The sequence below is a fragment of the Engystomops pustulosus genome, chromosome 1, assembly GCF_040894005.1.
Source record: "Engystomops pustulosus chromosome 1, aEngPut4.maternal, whole genome shotgun sequence".
NCBI classification, from domain to species: domain Eukaryota; kingdom Metazoa; phylum Chordata; class Amphibia; order Anura; family Leptodactylidae; genus Engystomops; species Engystomops pustulosus.
The window spans coordinates 286,481,788-286,499,370 of record NC_092411.1 but is presented as its reverse complement, the minus strand read 5'-3'; the positions used below and the strand labels follow the sequence as shown (position 1 = coordinate 286,499,370).

Here is a 17,583-nt window from a genome sequence, read left to right as displayed (position 1 = left end):
GGGAAATACCAAGCCCTTCATGCAGTTCACAAGATCTGCTACATCACCCATAGTGAACTGGAACCAGCAAATTCTACATACAAATTTTATTGGCTGGTTAAACAGTAATGAGGGGATACAGGAACGTGACTAGATAGTAAACCATTGCACACAACAAAGCACAGACAAAACAATAAAAACTGAAAACAGAACCAGGTGAAACAGCACAGTACAAAAAAACTAGACAGGAGAAAGGTCAGAGAAACAAGCCAAAGTCAAGACACCAGAGATCAAACATGAGGAAGTTGTGAAGCTAAAAACATCTTTATCAAGCAGTAAATGAAGAGTAGGCATGTCTCATATGTGATCTCAAACCACCGGCCTGAAAGGTAATTGGGCCATAACTCAGAGATTCGGACAGCACAGAGAGCAGTTGAGGAGTGTGAATCTTTTCAATCTCCATGGGTTAACTACTGCTGAAAGAAAGCTAAGCTGCAGGAAAGAAGCAGGCGTAGTGGTCAATCAATCAAAACAGAACAGCAAGTAAAACCCATGACCGACCTGGCGTTTATGTAACAAACAAAAAGTTTGCAGGTTTTTAAAAAGTATAGAGACGCAGGTCAGGAATTCCCCATGGCCATCAACACCGCAGGAATCTGTAAGTATTGCAGTGCAAAGGATTTTGGGATAATTTAAGTGCTTCTTGCACACTCCACAGGCAAACTCAACATAGTGCAGTTTCCACAAGTTTTGATAAATGTGGCCCATTATTTTTTTCAGACAGTGCTAACTGTATCAGGTGCCCCAGCGATGAATGGCCGAATGAGAAGAGAGACCGATGTCAGCCCAAAGTCATAGAATTCATCTCTTACCAGACCGACACAATTGCCTCAAGTTTTTCATTCCTCTCAGTTTTGGGTTGTGTTGCCACTGGTTTGATATTTGGGACATTCATTATGTATCGGGACTCCCCCATTGTTAAAGCCAATAACCGGAACCTGAGTTACCTCCTCCTGGTCTCCATCTTCCTCAGCTTCCTCTCTGTCTTCTTGTTTCTTGGTCGTCCAAGTGATATCACTTGTAGACTACGTGAGACAACTTTTGGAATCCTCTTCTCTATAGCAGTTTCTTCACTTCTTGCCAAGACCGTCATGGTCTGTGTTGCCTTTAAATCCACCAAACCTGGAAGCTCCTGGAGAAAAATGATGGGTATGAAGCTTTCATACTCCATAGTGATCTTGGGCTCATCTATCCAAGTTGCTATCTGTGTTGTCTGGTTATCAGTCTCTCCTCCCTTCCAGGACCTGGACACTCAGTCTTATCAGGGAAGGATCATCATTCGCTGTAATGAAGGTTCTATTATTGGATTCTATTCTGTATTGGGATATTTGGGGCTCCTGGCCTCTGTGAGCTTTGTTCTGGCTTTCATGGTGAGGACATTACCGGACAGTTTTAATGAGGCCAAGTACATCACCTTCAGCATGCTGCTGTTCTGCAGTGTCTGGATCGCTATGATCCCGGCATTTCTGAGCACCAGAGGGAAATACACTGTGGCCGTGGAGATATTCGCTGTCCTGGCCTCCAGTGCTGGACTTTTAGGTTGTGTGTTTTTCCCAAAATGTTACATCATCTTTTTAAGATCTGAAATGAATACAAAAACTTCCCTGCTTGGTAAAAATACAAAATGATCTCTGGAAAATACTTTCCTAATATTAAAGATTGATGTTGTATATCAATTATGTAGAAATTAAACTAAAATAATAAATGTGTATCAACATAATGTAATTTTGGAGTTGCCAATTCTATAGAACCATGGTCTTCTTGACTTGTTTGACCTTGAAGGATGAGAGGAGTGGAGGGTTTGTAGTGGAATTCCTGGGAGATGTAGATGAGCAAAATGTATTTCTTACTTTTGAGACTCTGCAGCAGACATGCAATATACCAAGAACACAATTATACTGCTATCTGTATCTACCCCATGGCCATTGGCAGCACAGTTCGCTCCCCCACATTGGGTTTAGTTTGAAGAAGATGTATCTTTTCTCTGTCTAGTTTCTCTGTCAGTCAAGTTGATTCTTTTCCTTTTTTTTTCTTTGGCTAATGTGTCATAGACGGTTTTTCTTTGTGATAAAGCACAACACTGATATTTTATTTAAATGAGTAGCTCTTGTGTTGTAGAAAAACTTTGACTATTACCTTGATTACCTATATCTAGCAATTACTTTGATATCCTTATAACTTTCACATATTCCTAAAGTAGCTGTGGATGCCTACACAGAATAGTGAGATAATATCTCTTCCAGGTTCTCTATTAGTCCATCCATCTCAGTCTGTGATTCCACAGAACTTTCTGTCTTTCTGCGCCAAATACGGTGTCATAAACTCTGCTGCACCTCCTTCTCCTACCTTGTGGTCTCCAGCCATATTCTGTACAACACAAAAGTTATTAACTGTAAGTACTCACACAGCACAATCAATACACTTGATGTAACTATTTCATTGCTAGTCTCTACTACTTATTACATGCAGCATGCTCCTCTTTGTGAGGGAAATTGCCAGGCTAGTTAATACATACATCCTGTATTTTCAATATGTAGTGTTCAGTAGATTTACTTGTAAGAATATCACTGAATTTAATCCTAAATTACTTGATGAGAAATCACAAGGCAACATGGGAACTGTGGGCATTCTAAACCTGAAAAAGCTTAAGAGCAAAGACAGGAAGAAGTTAGTCTTTGCCCACTTGCCTGCTGCTGAGGAAAATTTTTCAGAACAGAATATGGGAATTGTTCTGTGCCCGCGATCCGTGACATAAATTGCGGGAGCGCCTGTGACATTGCCCCCCCTTCGGCTTCCCCCTCTTCTTGGTCCCAAGCAACCTCTGGAAGAGACTTTGATCCAAGATATTCTCTTTGGGCTCCCTTATCTCTACTCAGGCCCGAACCCCTTCCAGTCTACAAGGAATAACCGCTTACCCCTCAAGGTCTTAATGTCCAGCACCTCTTGACTTCATAGACATCAGTAGAGACACCCTCAGGAGCAATAGGAGGAGAATGTTGAGAGAAGTGGTTCAAAATGACAGGCTTCAGGAGGGAGAAATGGAAGGAGTTTGGGATGTGCATAAATGGAGGAAGGCAGAGTTGGTAGGCCACTGGGTTGATGCGCTTGATAACTTCAAAAGGACCAAGGAAGCGAGGGCCAAGCTTGTAGTTATGCATCTTCAGCCGGACGTATCTTGTCACCTGAAGAGAAGACAGGAGGAGTCCTACGCTTCTAATCAACCTGAGTCTTGGTGTGATCAGTGGCTCGGAGGAGAGACTGACAGGTTTGTTGCCAAATGGATTTGAGGTCCTGCACCAGGTCCTCTACAGCAGGGACATCAGAGAGAGTGAAAAGCAGGTGAGGAGAGCAGGGTATTCGTCCATAGACAATGAAGAACGGAGCTGCCCCAGAAGACCCAGAAACCAGGGAGTTATAGGAAAACTCAGCCCATGGTAGCAGATCATTCCAGTTATCCTGACTGGCTGAGATGAAGTGACAGAGAGTGTTAGGCAGAAGAAAAGTCCAAATTTACCTGCAGCTAGTTACACAAAGAGCACCAGAACTTGGATACAAACTGGACCCGATGTGAGACACGATTTGTGGAAGTCCATGTAGCCAGAAGATATGTTGGAAGAGCAAACTGGCAAGCCATGGAGAAGACAGAAGACCTGGAAGGGGAACAAAATGGGACATCTTGGAAAACCGGGCCGTCACCACTGAGATGACAGCATTGCCAGAGGAGAGGAAGATCAGTGATAAAGTCCATAGCCATGTGAGACCACGGGTGACTGGGTATCGGCTTTGTTACAGGCACAGGAGGAGCAGGAACCCACGAAATCCCAAACGTCTTTGACCAGATCTTGCCACCAGTAGTAGCAGGAGATGAGGGCCATGGAACGTTGCACCCCTGGGTGCCCAGCCAATCGCGATGAATGTCCCCAAGACAGAATCCTCTTCCGGAGAGCAGGTCTGACATATGTCTTGCCAGAAGGTAGCTGCTGAAGATCCACCGGAGCTGCAACAGCAAGTTGTTCATGAGAGGTGATATGCCGAGAAACTAGCTCTTCTCATACGACATTCGAGGCACGGGACAGGGCATAAGCCTTGACATTCTTCTCCACAGAACAGAAGTGGATTAAAAGGTTGATGGGTGAGAAGAACAACGACCAACGGGCTTGCCTGGGATTCAGGCGCTGGGCAGTCTGGAGGTATAGAATGTTCTTGTGGTCTGTGTACACACAAATGGGATGGAGAGCTCCCTCCAATAGATACCGCCACTCCCCCAGAGCAAGCTTGATGGCTAACAGTTCTCTGTCACCAATAGAGTAATTTCTCTCTGCAGAAGAAAAAGTCCTGGAAAATAACCGCATGTGAGAGTTCGGCCCTTAGGCCCTTTATGGGTGAGCACTGCTCCAGCTCCCATGGAGGATGCATTCACCTCAAGATGAAAGGGTTTCTCAGAGTCTGGCCTAGTGAAAACAGGAGCAGAGGGGAAAACGGAGTTCAACCTGGGGAAAGCTTCTTCAGTCGCAGGGGGCCAAGCACGGGAATTGGTACCTTTCTTGGTAAATGCCACAATGGGAGACACCAGAGTGGAAAAATGTGGAATAAACTGCCAATAATAGTTTGCCAAACCCAAGAACCTCTGTATGGCTCGTATGGCTGGAGGATACGCCAAGATGTCGTCCAGGTAGACCATGACAAACTTATACAGAAGATCCCTGAAAATGTCATTCAAAACCTACTTATTGACAGCAGGAGCATTACAGAGTCTGAATGGCATCACTAAGTATTCAAAATGACCATCACGGGTGTTAAACGCTGTCTTCCATTTGTCTCCCTTGCGGATCCGGACGAGGTTGTAGGCCCCAAGTAGGACCAGCTTGGAGAACACTTTGGAACCACGCAGACACTGTAAGAGCTCTTTAATCAACTGCAAGGGGTAGCATTTTTTTACTGTGACATAGAAAGCCGTCCTTCTTGGTGATAAAAAAAACTCATGCAACAGCCGGAGAGGAGGACTTGCATATGAAACTTCTTTGCAGGTTCTCGTTGATGTGCTCGAACATGGCAGCCGGCTCAGGAACAGAGAGAGGGTAAACACAGCCTCTAGGAGGCGAGGTTTCAGGCAACAGGTCCACTGGGCAAACATATGGACAATGCGGTGTCAAGTCACTGCCTGTTTTTTGGAAAAAAACATCAGCAAAGTCCCGGAAGCATGCTGGCAGACCCTTCAGAGACTTGAGGTACACAGAAGAAGTCAGGATCGGTAGAGGTGTTACCACAGAGCGTGACTAGCATGCTGATCCCCAACGCAGGACCTCCCCTGTCTTCCATTTGAGGACCGGGGCGTGTAGTTGCAGCCAGGGAAGACACAGGAGAAGAGATCCGGATCGGATAAAACTTGTCAACTGACCGAGGATATGGCTAGGGGCTTCTCGAGAGGAACCACCGGAATGTGATGCTGGGAGGCTAGAGTGGCATCCACAAAGTTCCCAGCAGGGCCAGAGTCCAAGAAAGCTGAAACTTGCACTGGAGTGCGGGTACCAACACTGAGGACCACCGGAACTGCCCGGCATTGAGAAACTGTGTTCACACCTAGGGACGCTTCTCCCATGAACCCTAGGTGCTGGCATTTCCGGGACACTATGGGCAGACAGGACAAGCCCCCCATGAAGTGTCTAGCACTGGCACAGTACAGGCACAGATTCTCCTTGCAATGTCTGGAACGTTCCTTGGTTCCTTTCCTTGTTCCTTTCTCTTATCGCAGAATAGCTCAAAGATCTGTCTGGGAATGAAGGGAGTCACCGGTCTTTATAGAAACCCGGAAGTGGCCAGCGCCAATCAGTGGTGAGCCCGCGGGTGCGGGCGCCCCCTAGGTACCGGGGACGTGCACGCAGGACGGGAGCAGGATCGTAGAGAGGTAAGTGAGGGCCGGGGTGCGCCACGGAGAGGGGCATGGGTGTCCCCTTGAGCCGTAACAGGAGCACCCATGAAAATGGGTTCTCAGTTTCTCCACCAAAATTAATGGGCTGTAGTGCTGCAGCAGCCATTTTCACATATTAACATATATTGAAGATAGCAAAGAATTGCTTTGACTATATGACAAGAAAACATAATGATGCTTGGATCTCGGTGGATGTGACCTCCTTGTATACTTCCATACCACACACATTGGTGATAAAGGTAATCTCATATTCCCTCAGGAAATACAGCAAGGATGTTCCTTTGTATAAATATATCCTCACTTTGTTTTTTTTCATTTTATAATGTATTTTACATCCAACTACAAAGTTGCCCAATGGGCGCTAAATTCTCTAGCTTCCTGGTCAACAATTTTGTTGCCTGGTGTAAGGAACTTTATTTTCTGATCATAATCCTTATACAGTTTATATTTGTTGGTATGGAATGTACACAGAAGATGGCCTGTTAATTTTTTTTTACTTCCTTTTAGCTACTATTGTAAAGTGGTTGATATTCCATTTGTAGATCTCATGCTCATCAGTGATTCTACAAATGGTAAAATAATTACCTCTCTCTACCGCAAACGATCTACAGGACATACAACTCGATGTGCCAATAGTTGCCATCCTGAGCACATTACTAAAAATTTGCCATGCCATGGGCACTCCGGTGGCATGCAAGTTGGCCAATCTTTTTCTCGCTCTTTTCGAGAGCCGTTACATCTTTTCTCTGGACAACCCCTTCGTCTCAAACGTGAAGGCGTTCCACAGATATGTGGACGATATTTTTATCTTATGGGAGGGCACCTGTACCCAGTTTTTTGAGTTCGTGGAGCATTTGATGAATATGCGTTTTACTGCAGTATATGGTGAAAGACAGCTCGACTTTTTGGACGTCAGGGTAAAAGAAGTAGGAGGTGAATTGAGGACCACTGCATTCAGAAAGAGTTCGACTACCAATTCACTGTTGCATTACCACAGTTTCCATCAAGTGCATACTAAAAAAGGATTACCGTATAGCCAACTATTACGACTTAACGCAATTTAACTTTCAGGCTGGAGAGTTGAGAGAATGACTATTGGCAAGGGGATACCCGATAGATCTGTTTTAGGAAGCATACAGTAAAGTTACTCCATTATCCCAATTATTGAAAAAAACTCAAAGGGATAAAGTCAAACATAACCACAATAATAGACACAATAAAAGGAGATTTGCATTTCCATTTGAGTTTAGCCCCTGTGAAAAGATCATTTGGGATCCAGAACAATTGGGGTATTCTAGAACAGCACCCACAGTTGAAGGAGATCACTACCACTAAACCCATCAATGCGTTTAGATGCTCCCCGTCTGTTAGAAGTATGCTGGTTAGAAGTAGATTCCACACCCCTCGCTCCACCTGGTTAGAGAAAGGAGCTCCTGTAAGAAATTATAAATGTGGTTCATGTAATGTTTGTGTGTTCAACAGCCAATTGAAATATATACATTTTGGAGGAGAGAGTTTAAAGGTCCACTCCTTTATCTCTTGTAAATCCACACATGTAGTATACATAATTTTCTGCCCCTCCAAATTTTTCTCTATTGGCAAAACTATACGTAGATTAGGAGTGCGCTTAAGAGAACATCAGAGATCCATTAGCTCTGGCAATGGATGCCCATGATTGATCGAACGCGTTAGAACTTGTCATGATGGCAACCCTAATATTCTAAAATTTGCTGGCATGGAAAAGGTTAAAGTGGATCCCCTGGGAGGAAACAGAAATCAAACTTTACTGCAGCGGGAGAGTAATTACATTATAAGGTTTAACGCAATGGGTCCTTTATGTATGAACGATAGGAATGACCTTATTGTATTCCTGTAAGTTTTCTGTCGGTCAGTGTTACTAACAACTCCTTAGGTACGTCACAATATGGCACTGCTCTCGGCTTTGGTCCGCCGGAGAAACATTCCGCTATTTATATACCTATTTATAGTGTTTTCCCTGAAAAAAGATTGTATATACAATTACTGTTTTGTTTTTAACTTTGTAGCGTCAATGTGTTTATACATTACCTGCACGTCACTTTGTTGTTTACTGTTGCCTTGACGCCGCCTGTGGGCTGTTGCGCCTATAATGTGCCCGGCGCCGGCAGATGACGTCAACGTACTGCACCTTGCCTGAATAAAGAAAAGTTCCACACATCGGTGAGTGCCACCTTGCTTCTTTTTGGAGTATATTCCACATTTGTATCCTTTACTTCGGGCTGAGCAACACCCTTTGGAACTGTGGCGAGTCAACGTTTATTGTGTCTTTATCCTTTCACAGCTATATGTGGGGATCTGTTGAAACATTAGTGGTTGGTGCCGAAACTATTTCTTGTTTTTGGACTAAAAATTTTCCTATAGGAAATATGCGTGTGCTAAGAGGGCCTGAACTTCCAGATGTGGAAGTTCATCAAATTGATGTAGCCAAGAGGGTATAGGCAACCTTTTTTCGCACAGAGTCAAACAGAAAATCTCACCCAAACCAGACAGCATTATCTATATAAAACTAATAACATTGACAGTGACGTGAAATGCAAGGAAGTGGTAATTAGTACGACTGTCAGTACTAAATACCAACAAATTGTTTCTATTATCAGAAAATATCTTCATATTCTTTTACAATATTCTATTACTGCACGTCAGCACCGCTGCAAATTTGTGGCTAGATGTGTCACTACTAATGGGTATTGTTTCTTCTAATGTACACACCAACAATCCCAACATGAATCAAAAATGGTTACAATCGAATATAAAAATTGGGCCACAAAGACTTCCGTTGGTAGACATCTTTCTAGTATCTCTAAATGTTTGGCAGTATGTCATGTCCAAAGCATTGAATGTGTTAATCCACGCACTAGAGGAGGCGATTGTAGAAAGCTCCTTTAGACACGTGAAGGTTATTGGATGTTAACCCTGAAGATCAGACCTCCAAATGGGCGGAATTTTAAAAAAAAGTCATTGGGGTCATTGGGGCTCATTTACTAAGTGCCCCAAACTTTCGTCGGATATCCCGATGATTTCCGTTTTGCGCCGCTGGGACAGAGATTTAAAAGGGGGTTTTGGCACATGCAATCAGATTTTCGCGCAATTGCACTCGCTTTCATGTGACACAAATCGGGGTGCGGGCCATCGGACAATCCGACAGATTCGGACAGACTGCAGGATTTAACTTGAAAATTGTGTCGCAAGCCAAGCACTTACATACATTGGGAAGAAGAAGGTGAAATCCGGCAGACCTGATCAGGGAAGCGACACATGCAGGATATCGGGCGCAAGATCTTTGTGAATCGCAGCAGAGTTCATCCTTATCGTACAGTCCGGATCCGGGATTGCGCAGGGACCGGGTAAGTATGGTAAATGTGCCCCGTTGTATTTCTACAAATTTGACACTTTCTTTTCACTTTGTATATTCTTTGTAAATATATTATTCATTATGTCATCTCATATCTCATCTTATGTCATCTCATATATTTGCATCTTATGCATTATGTCATCTCATATATTTGAACACGTCTGTCTTCTGTGATTGTGGGGCGAGACTTAGGTCCTAAGGTTCACTTCCGTCATATAAATGCTTGGTTTTATTATCTTGACTAAATGTCTTAACTTTTTTCTTGCCGAAAGCTTCTAAATATACTAATAGTAAATATCAGAGAAGAAAGTCTACAGTCATACAGTCTACAACATAATCTTTACATTTTTATGGTAGGTTTTTGTGATGTTAAATAATTTTCAGACAAAAATTATGATCCCATTAGAGAGAAATCATTTTCTACACCCATATAATTTTATTTTCAGTCTTTTGGTGCACAGACTACGACAAGATCACAAATGATCCACTAAGAATAAGCGCTATCTGTAATAGATGTTATCAGGCTATTAGTACATTATATGTATATATTCAGAGTATCAGGAATGTCAGGACACAATTTTGCAAATATTATTTGGTATTTTTACCAAGAAGTGAAGATTTTGTATTCATTTCAGTTTTTAACAAAATAAAATACAATTTAGGGAAAAACACACAACCTAAAAGTCCAGCACTGGAGGCCAGGACAGCGAATATCTCCACAGCCACCATGTATTTCCCTCTGGTGCTCAGATAAGCCGGGATCATAGCGATCCAGACACTGCAGAACAGCAGCATGCTGAAGGTGATGTACTTGGCCTCATTATAACTGTCTGGTAATGTCCTCACCATGAAAGCGAGAACAAAGCTCACAGCTGCCAGGAGACCCATATAACCCAACATGAGGTAGAAGGCCAAGACAGAACCTTCATTGCACTGGATGATGATCCTTCCCTGATAAGACTTAGTGTCCAGGTCCTGGAAGGGAGGAGAGACTGATAACCAGACAACACAGATAACAGCTTGACTAGATGAACCCAACATCACTATGGAGTAGGGCAGCTTCACACCCAACCATTTTCTCCAGAAGCTTCCAGGTTTGATGGATTTAAAGGCAACACAGACCATGATGGTCTTGGCGAGAAGTGAAGAGATGGCTACAGAGAAGAGGATCCCAAAAGTTGTCTCACGTAGTCTACAAGTGATATCACTGGGACGACCAAGAAACAAGAAGACACAGAGGAAGCTGAGGAAGATGGAGACCAGGAGGAGGTAACTCAGGTTCCGGTTATTGGCTTTAACAATGGGGGTGTCCCGATACATAATGAATGTCCCAAATATCAAACCAGTGGCAAGACAACCAAAAACTGTGAGAAATAAAAAAGCAGAAGCGATCGCGTCAGTTTGGTAAGAGAGGAATTCTATGACTTTGGGCTGACATCGGTCTCTCTTCTCATTCGGCCATTCATCGGTTGGACAATTCATGCAGTTATCACTGTCTGAAAAATATAATGCTGTGAATTTCAGACTTCAGTTATAAACAAAATAGATATTATACATGATTGATCATTAATGAGGTCTAATGAGATTTTTGGATATTTGTGAATAAAGTTATTGATAAGTGGTTGGTAATGTAAGGTTATATAAGCTTGTTTTACACAAGGCCTCAGTGGACCTCTACTATGTTCGATCCTATTTGAGCAGCGCTGCCCTGAATATTGTATGAACATCTGATAAATATACAGTAGATGTTTAAGTAGGAGAGGGTAGTCAGGCAGACGGCATGACTTATACTGGGGTAGTAGACCCACCACACGTATTGTCAACGCAGGCTATCCCTGACTATCCTCTCTTTCGACCTGGTATCACTCATTTAGGGTTACTGGTCTATCATTGGGCATTGTGTGAGTGCTGCATTGCTTTATTCTCTATACAGCGATGCTTGTCTTGAGTTTACCTTCAACTTTTTCAAATACCCCGATGTGTGGTTATACAATGAGATAGGATGGCTCCCACACAGGTGTTGTAGTTCTTCTTGTAGTCATTGTAGTTCTTGAGTTCCCTATCCTTCTATAGTAACATGAAGGGCTCTATAGTGTGATCTTCTATTTGGCTACTTGCTCACTTTTCCTCTTCTGCCAGCATGGAAACATGAGGCAGGCAATTCTAAGGATGGATTCATCTGTAGCCCTTTTAACAATACAGTCTGAACTACCAAGTACAAGTAGATCATAATGTGGCACGTGAGATAATACAATTTGTTGGAAGTGTATTATTAATATATACCAGTGATATTGGAGATCTCTCCATCTGAGCATGGCACACAGTCATAGCAGCAGGTGTGGATTGTTTCTCGAGGCTTTTTCCTGCTTCCAGGTAAGCAGGTTTTGGAGCAGCGGGACACTGGGATCTAATGAGGGGAAAATAACCTGCGATAGCTAGCTACTATAATAAGCTTCCACATTGTAATACTTGCATTGGAGACATCATAAGAACAAGTCAGGAGAAAGTAGTAAACTCAAAAACTCACCATCAAATATACTCCTGATTTCTTCACTCTCGGCTTGCCAGAAAACGTTGTGTATAGCCAGGCGGGAATTAAGACCACCATGGGTCCTGGGCTGCATGAATATTAAAGTCCCTACAAGTCTGAAATTTAGTTCCTACATATGGTACTAATCAAACTTTTTGGGAAATTGGAAGACGCTTCCTTTTAGACATGCATATTGAAAGGTCGTGGCTCTTGTGTACATGTGTATTGAGAGAAGAAACGGATGCATGAGGATTTTAAGCCAACGTTAAGGGGTCCATTTTTTCGAGATTTTTTTTGCCGGATCATCCTCATATGGCGCAGATATCTTTTTCTTCAGCCTATGAACTTTGTTTCTCAGAAGATCTGCATTGATGGCATCCGGTACCATTTCAAACATAAAGTCCCATAAGAAATTTAACAATTTAATACGTTATGCAGTTAACCCTACATTTGAATATTTCTGGGTTGGTAAAGAGGCTGTATTTGTCTATGTGTGAGTTACTACACGAATAAAATCTATTTTAAACTGATTTAAACATTATATTGATATTTTCTATAAGATAAGGGATAATGGGGTAGATTTACTTACCCGGTCCGTTCGCGATCCAGCGGCGCGTTCTCTGCGGTGGATTCGGGTCCGTCCGGGATTCACTAAGGCAGTTCCTCCGCCGCTGCGCTGAAGTTCCCTGGAGGTGCGCTGGAATGCCCTGAAATTCACCGGCCTATACCTGGTGAAGGTAAGTGTAATTTTCGCAACACATTTTTTGTTTTAAATGCGGCGGTTTTTCCGAATCCGTCGGGTTTTCGTTCGGCCATGACCCCCGATTTCCATCGCGTGCATGCCGGCGCCGATGCGCCACAATCCGATCGCGTGCGCCAAAGTCCCAGGGCAATTCAGGGAAAATCAGCGCAAATCGGAAATATTCGGGTAACACGTCGGGAAAACGCGAATCGGGCCCTTAGTAAATGACCCCCAATGTCTTTCTCTGCTACATGAGAAAATGAGAGAAGGATAGAGATAAAGGAAGATACCCTCTTAAGGACGCAGGGGTTTTTTTGCTCATTTCTTGCTCTCCACCTTCAAATATCCATAAGTTTTTCATTTTTCCATGAACAGAGCTGTAGAAGAATTACAACAACTTTGAGCGCCGGTCAGATTAAGAAAACTTTTTATTGTGCTTTAACACATTTTCAAAAATTAAACAAATGTGTATGAAAAAGAAAAAAAAATTTCGCCATCTTCTGACGCTAATAACTTTTTCATACTTACAGCTGTGTAAGGTGTGATTTTTTGCTAAATGAGCCAAAGTTTTAATTGCTACCATTTTGAGGTCTGCGACATTTTGGTCACTTTTTATTCAATTTCTTATGTGATGTAAAATGGTGTAAAAGTCGTATTTCGGACATTTGGGCGCTATTTTCAGTTATGTGGTTCACCGCCAGCAGTAACCGTTTTTATTTATTTATTGTGTCTGTGATTTTTACTGTTTGTTACGTTTTATATCAATTCTAGGGAAAGGGGGGTGATTTGAACTTTTAGGTTTTTTTTTTACTTTTTTAAAATTATTTTTGAAAGTTTTTTAAAACTTTTTTTTACTACTTTTTAGACCCTCTAGGGCAGTGGTGGCGAACCTATGGCACTGGTGCCAGACGCGGACCTCAGAGCCCTCTCTGTGGGCACCCAGGCCATCAGCTCAGCATGAAGTTCACCAGACTGGACATAAAGAATCTTTCTACAGAATCTTCCTACAATGATGGATGAATTTGCCCTCCTCCTTTAAACTGCATTGGTGTCCTTAGGAGGCTGAACAATTGAAAGTTGTCAAAGAACAAAGAGAAATAAATTACTGCTTAAATTGCTGCGCTGGCACTGTGCAATACATAAGTGGCTTTTGGTTGAAGTTTGGCACTCAGGCTCTAAAAGGTTCCCCATCACTGCTCTAGGGTACATTAACGCTAGATGGTCTGATCGTTACTACCATATACTGCAATATTGCTGTATTGCAGTATATGGCATTTTTACACAGTATTCATTATAATGAGCCACTGGCTCATTGAAACAGATCTTCAGAAAGAAGACAGCCTTGGGTCTGACGACCGATCGCCGCCGTCTTTTAAATGCTGCTGGCAACTTTACACCAACTGCGGTTATTAGCAGTGGGGGTTTGCTGCAATATGCACCAACCCCCCCCCCCCCCCCCCCCGAGTATGGAGAGGGCTCAGCCCGTGAGGCCTCATCATAAACCTCCACACCTCTGTGCCGTACAGCTATGGCACATAGCATCAGGGGGTTAAGGGTGATAATTTAAAATGGTTTTCTTATATATAGTGGAGTAAGAGGGAGAAAAGACACTAGGATAATGAGATCGGCTACATATTTTGGTGGGGGCAGTAGTGTCACCTGTGGAGAGGGACTAAACGATGTATGAAAGAAAAGGTGTCAGATATATGTAATAAAGCAGGAATAATAATACAGTTTGCAGACTTCTTTTCTGTAACCAGCTTACGGGATGATGAGAAATATTAGTTCACATTTGTTTTAAATTGTGACAATGTTTATATTACTGTGAATATATTTTTCCTGCCTCCTACCTCTTTTGTGTACCTCCATTTTATTGCTTGGTCATCCACATTAAGTTTTTTCTCATCCCAGGGTGTATAATTCCCAACATTAACGTTACGTCTGGTAACATTATCCTCATAGAACCAGTTCACTATCTTATATGGGTGGACGGTCTCTCCATTCTCATCAAAGTAAGGAGCGGAGGTCACAGAGTCATGTGACGTCTTCAACAGTTTCAGGTAGTGATGTAACTGGGGTAAGAAAGAAGGATATCATCATTATAATCTCATTATGTTATTAATATCTGTATGACTTCCTCTCTCCAGATTAAGAGCTGTATGCAGATGTAGTGACCACCATAAAAGCCCAACTACTTATTGTTTCACTCAAAAGGTTATTCCCATGTGGGCACAATTTTATTTTTTTTTTTAAATACCTATGTGTAGATAATTTCGCATAGTTATAGTTATGTTAGAAATATTAGAAATATTTAAGATGTCCTTGTATACGACCACCTCTGCACTTTGACAGTGCTGACCACACGTACACTATTGAGGCGCGTGACCTCCTGGATATAGTGTTCATAACCACAGGACGGCTGTGGGACATGCATCATTCCCAAATATTTATGATGCAAAAGTAATTTGTTTCACAAACTGTGTCTATTTTATACTATATGATGGTATGTTGCATCTATCTTATACTACATGGCGGTACACTGTATGCATTTTAAACTACATAGCGTTATGCTGTATCTATCTTATACTACATGGTGGTATGCTATATCTATCTTATACTACATGGTGGTATGCTGTATCTATCTTGTACTACATGGCGGTATGCTGTATCTATCTTATACTACATAGCGATATGCTGTATGTATTTTATACTACATGGCAGTACACTGTATGCATTTTATACTACATGGTGGTATGCTGTATGCATTTTATACTACATGGCAGTACGCTGTATGCATTTTATACTACATGTCGGCATGCTGTATGCATTTTATACTACATGGCGTATGCTGTATACATTGTATACTACATAGTGTTATGCTGTATCTATCTTATACTACATGGTGGTATGATGTATCTATCTTATACTACATGGTGGTACGCTGTATGCATTTTGCGTTGCTTTATTTTAACACCAAATCAATATGATGGATCTGGTCCTGACACATCTGATGTCTCTCTATAGCTCGCCTCAGGCAGCAGAAAGGCTTGGCTCACCCCTGATTATGCCCAATTTAGATTTTTAAGGAAATTGACCAAATCCCCCACCTTTTTAACATGATGATATAATTGAAGCATTGTCGGAGTGTTCTTAAATTTCTGATTGAGAAATAAGAACATATCATGTAGAGCACGAGCCATGGCTTCCACACTGTGATACAATCTAGGGGTCACCCCATAAGACAGGAAATATCTCAGACTTGGTACAACATAGTAAACATCAACATCATCAATTTCGATAAACGTAATAAATGACTCATCATTAAAGTTTCCGGATATTAATTCTAATATTTGTAGGAAATCTCTGACGTGAAATATATTAGAGACATTCATGTAATTTTTATCAAATTCTTCAACTGGAATAGGAGGCGATAAATATTCCAGAGCTAAACTTCCATTTAAATCTGTGTATGGACCTATTGTACCACTGGAGATGGAGGTCCACGAGGGAGGGACAATTAATGTTTTGTTATAGATTAAAAGTTCAGTGTATATGACATTACCAAACACATACTCAGCATAGGGTCCGCACATTACAATTACATGGACTTCTGAGTCTTTTACCATTTTTTCAATCTTTTCAGATCGTTTTGCATATTGTTTTATACGTTTTATGATGAAGGCGGCACAGATCCCGTATTCCTCCATGTACTTCCTCAGTATTTGTAGCTCATTCTCTCCAGCATCATCGTCTGATACTACAATCCCAATCCAGGTCCATCCAAAGTGATGCAACAGTTTGGTTATTACCATATAGTGGACATGGCTGTTATGCACAGCCCGGAAAAACATGTGGATAGAGGAGTCTGTTAGTGAGGGAATAGTCTGTAGCTCCATAGCTGATCTATGAATAAGAAACGTGAAAGGCAATCTGTGAGAAAAATATTGACCCCACCATGAACATTGAAACATGTATGTTGAAAAAATTCCTTTTTTCTATTCTACGTATTAGCTGAATGGGTTAATCCTCAGGGCTTTATAATTCTCCAGTGCTGCTCTGGACCAGCCATGATGACCTTCCTCTTATAACTTGATTGTTCCTTTCAAAGGTGTACAGTGGAAAGCTGGCACGTGCCTACTTGCCTCACCTGCCCTAGCGGGGACACGGGACAACCTCAAGCCACTGTGCAGACACAAAACAAGATGAATAAACAAATAACACACAGAAATCATGAGCGGTCTGGGTCACAAAAAGAAAGCAGGTACAGTACACAATCGCAGAGGAAAAGGGGTAGTCAAGAGTACAATAGCTAAGGTCAAAAGCAATAGCAAAAATGGAGATATGGAACCGAGTTAACCCATAACCAGCAAGGTCTGCTAGGACTGGGCAGGTATATAAAGGAACTCTAGGACACACCTTTTGTAGCAGAGTGAAGGAGCTGTCCATCATAGCAATAACCTTTTGCAGGACTGGGCTAAGCTAGAAGGAACCGTGGCTAACCCAAACAAAAGACAAGACCATAGTTCACACACTCAAAACACGAACAGACATTAACGTCTTCTTAGCCGCACAGGCTGCAATCCCATGGCAGAGATCACTTTGAGCCAGTCACAGAGGACCTCATCCCCTCACATCTGGTACAGTTCCTCTCCCCAACAGTCACTTCTCACCTCACTAAAATGTTAAGTTCTCTATCTCTACTTTTGTAATTTCCTCTTCTTTCAAGCATGTGGTTGTTACTAAAGAAACCTTCCCTAGACCCATCCAGTGCTACTAATTACAGACCAGTTTCTAACCTCCCTTTCATTTCCAAACTCCTGGAACACCTGGTTTATTCTCGACTTACCCACTATCTCTCAGCTAACTCCTTCCTTGACCCCCTACAATCTGGTTTTCATACTATGCACACCACTGAAACTGCTTTTAGGCTCCCTACACACTAGCGAGTGTGA

The 17,583-nt window shown here is 42.2% G+C and overlaps 2 protein-coding genes across 2 annotated transcripts; one reads left to right on the top strand and one right to left on the bottom strand.

Annotated features, from left to right (window-relative positions):
* Positions 1–612: 612 nt before the first annotated feature.
* Positions 613–7,060, top strand: LOC140127916 (vomeronasal type-2 receptor 26-like). Its single transcript, XM_072149170.1, has 7 exons — positions 613–637; positions 760–1,650; positions 2,577–2,706; positions 3,282–3,378; positions 5,792–5,871; positions 6,476–6,540; positions 6,966–7,060. The coding sequence occupies exons 1-7, from the start codon at positions 613–615 to the stop codon at positions 7,058–7,060; spliced, it is 1,383 nt and encodes a 460-aa protein (XP_072005271.1).
* Positions 7,061–9,823: 2,763 nt separating this feature from the next.
* LOC140113471 (vomeronasal type-2 receptor 26-like) lies at positions 9,824–16,632 on the bottom strand. Its single transcript, XM_072132645.1, has 3 exons — positions 16,255–16,632; positions 14,482–14,703; positions 9,824–10,855 (listed from the first exon to the last, which is right to left on the bottom strand). The coding sequence occupies exons 2-3, from the start codon at positions 14,498–14,500 to the stop codon at positions 9,948–9,950; spliced, it is 927 nt and encodes a 308-aa protein (XP_071988746.1). The 5' UTR covers positions 14,501–14,703; positions 16,255–16,632; the 3' UTR covers positions 9,824–9,947.
* Positions 16,633–17,583: the final 951 nt, after the last annotated feature.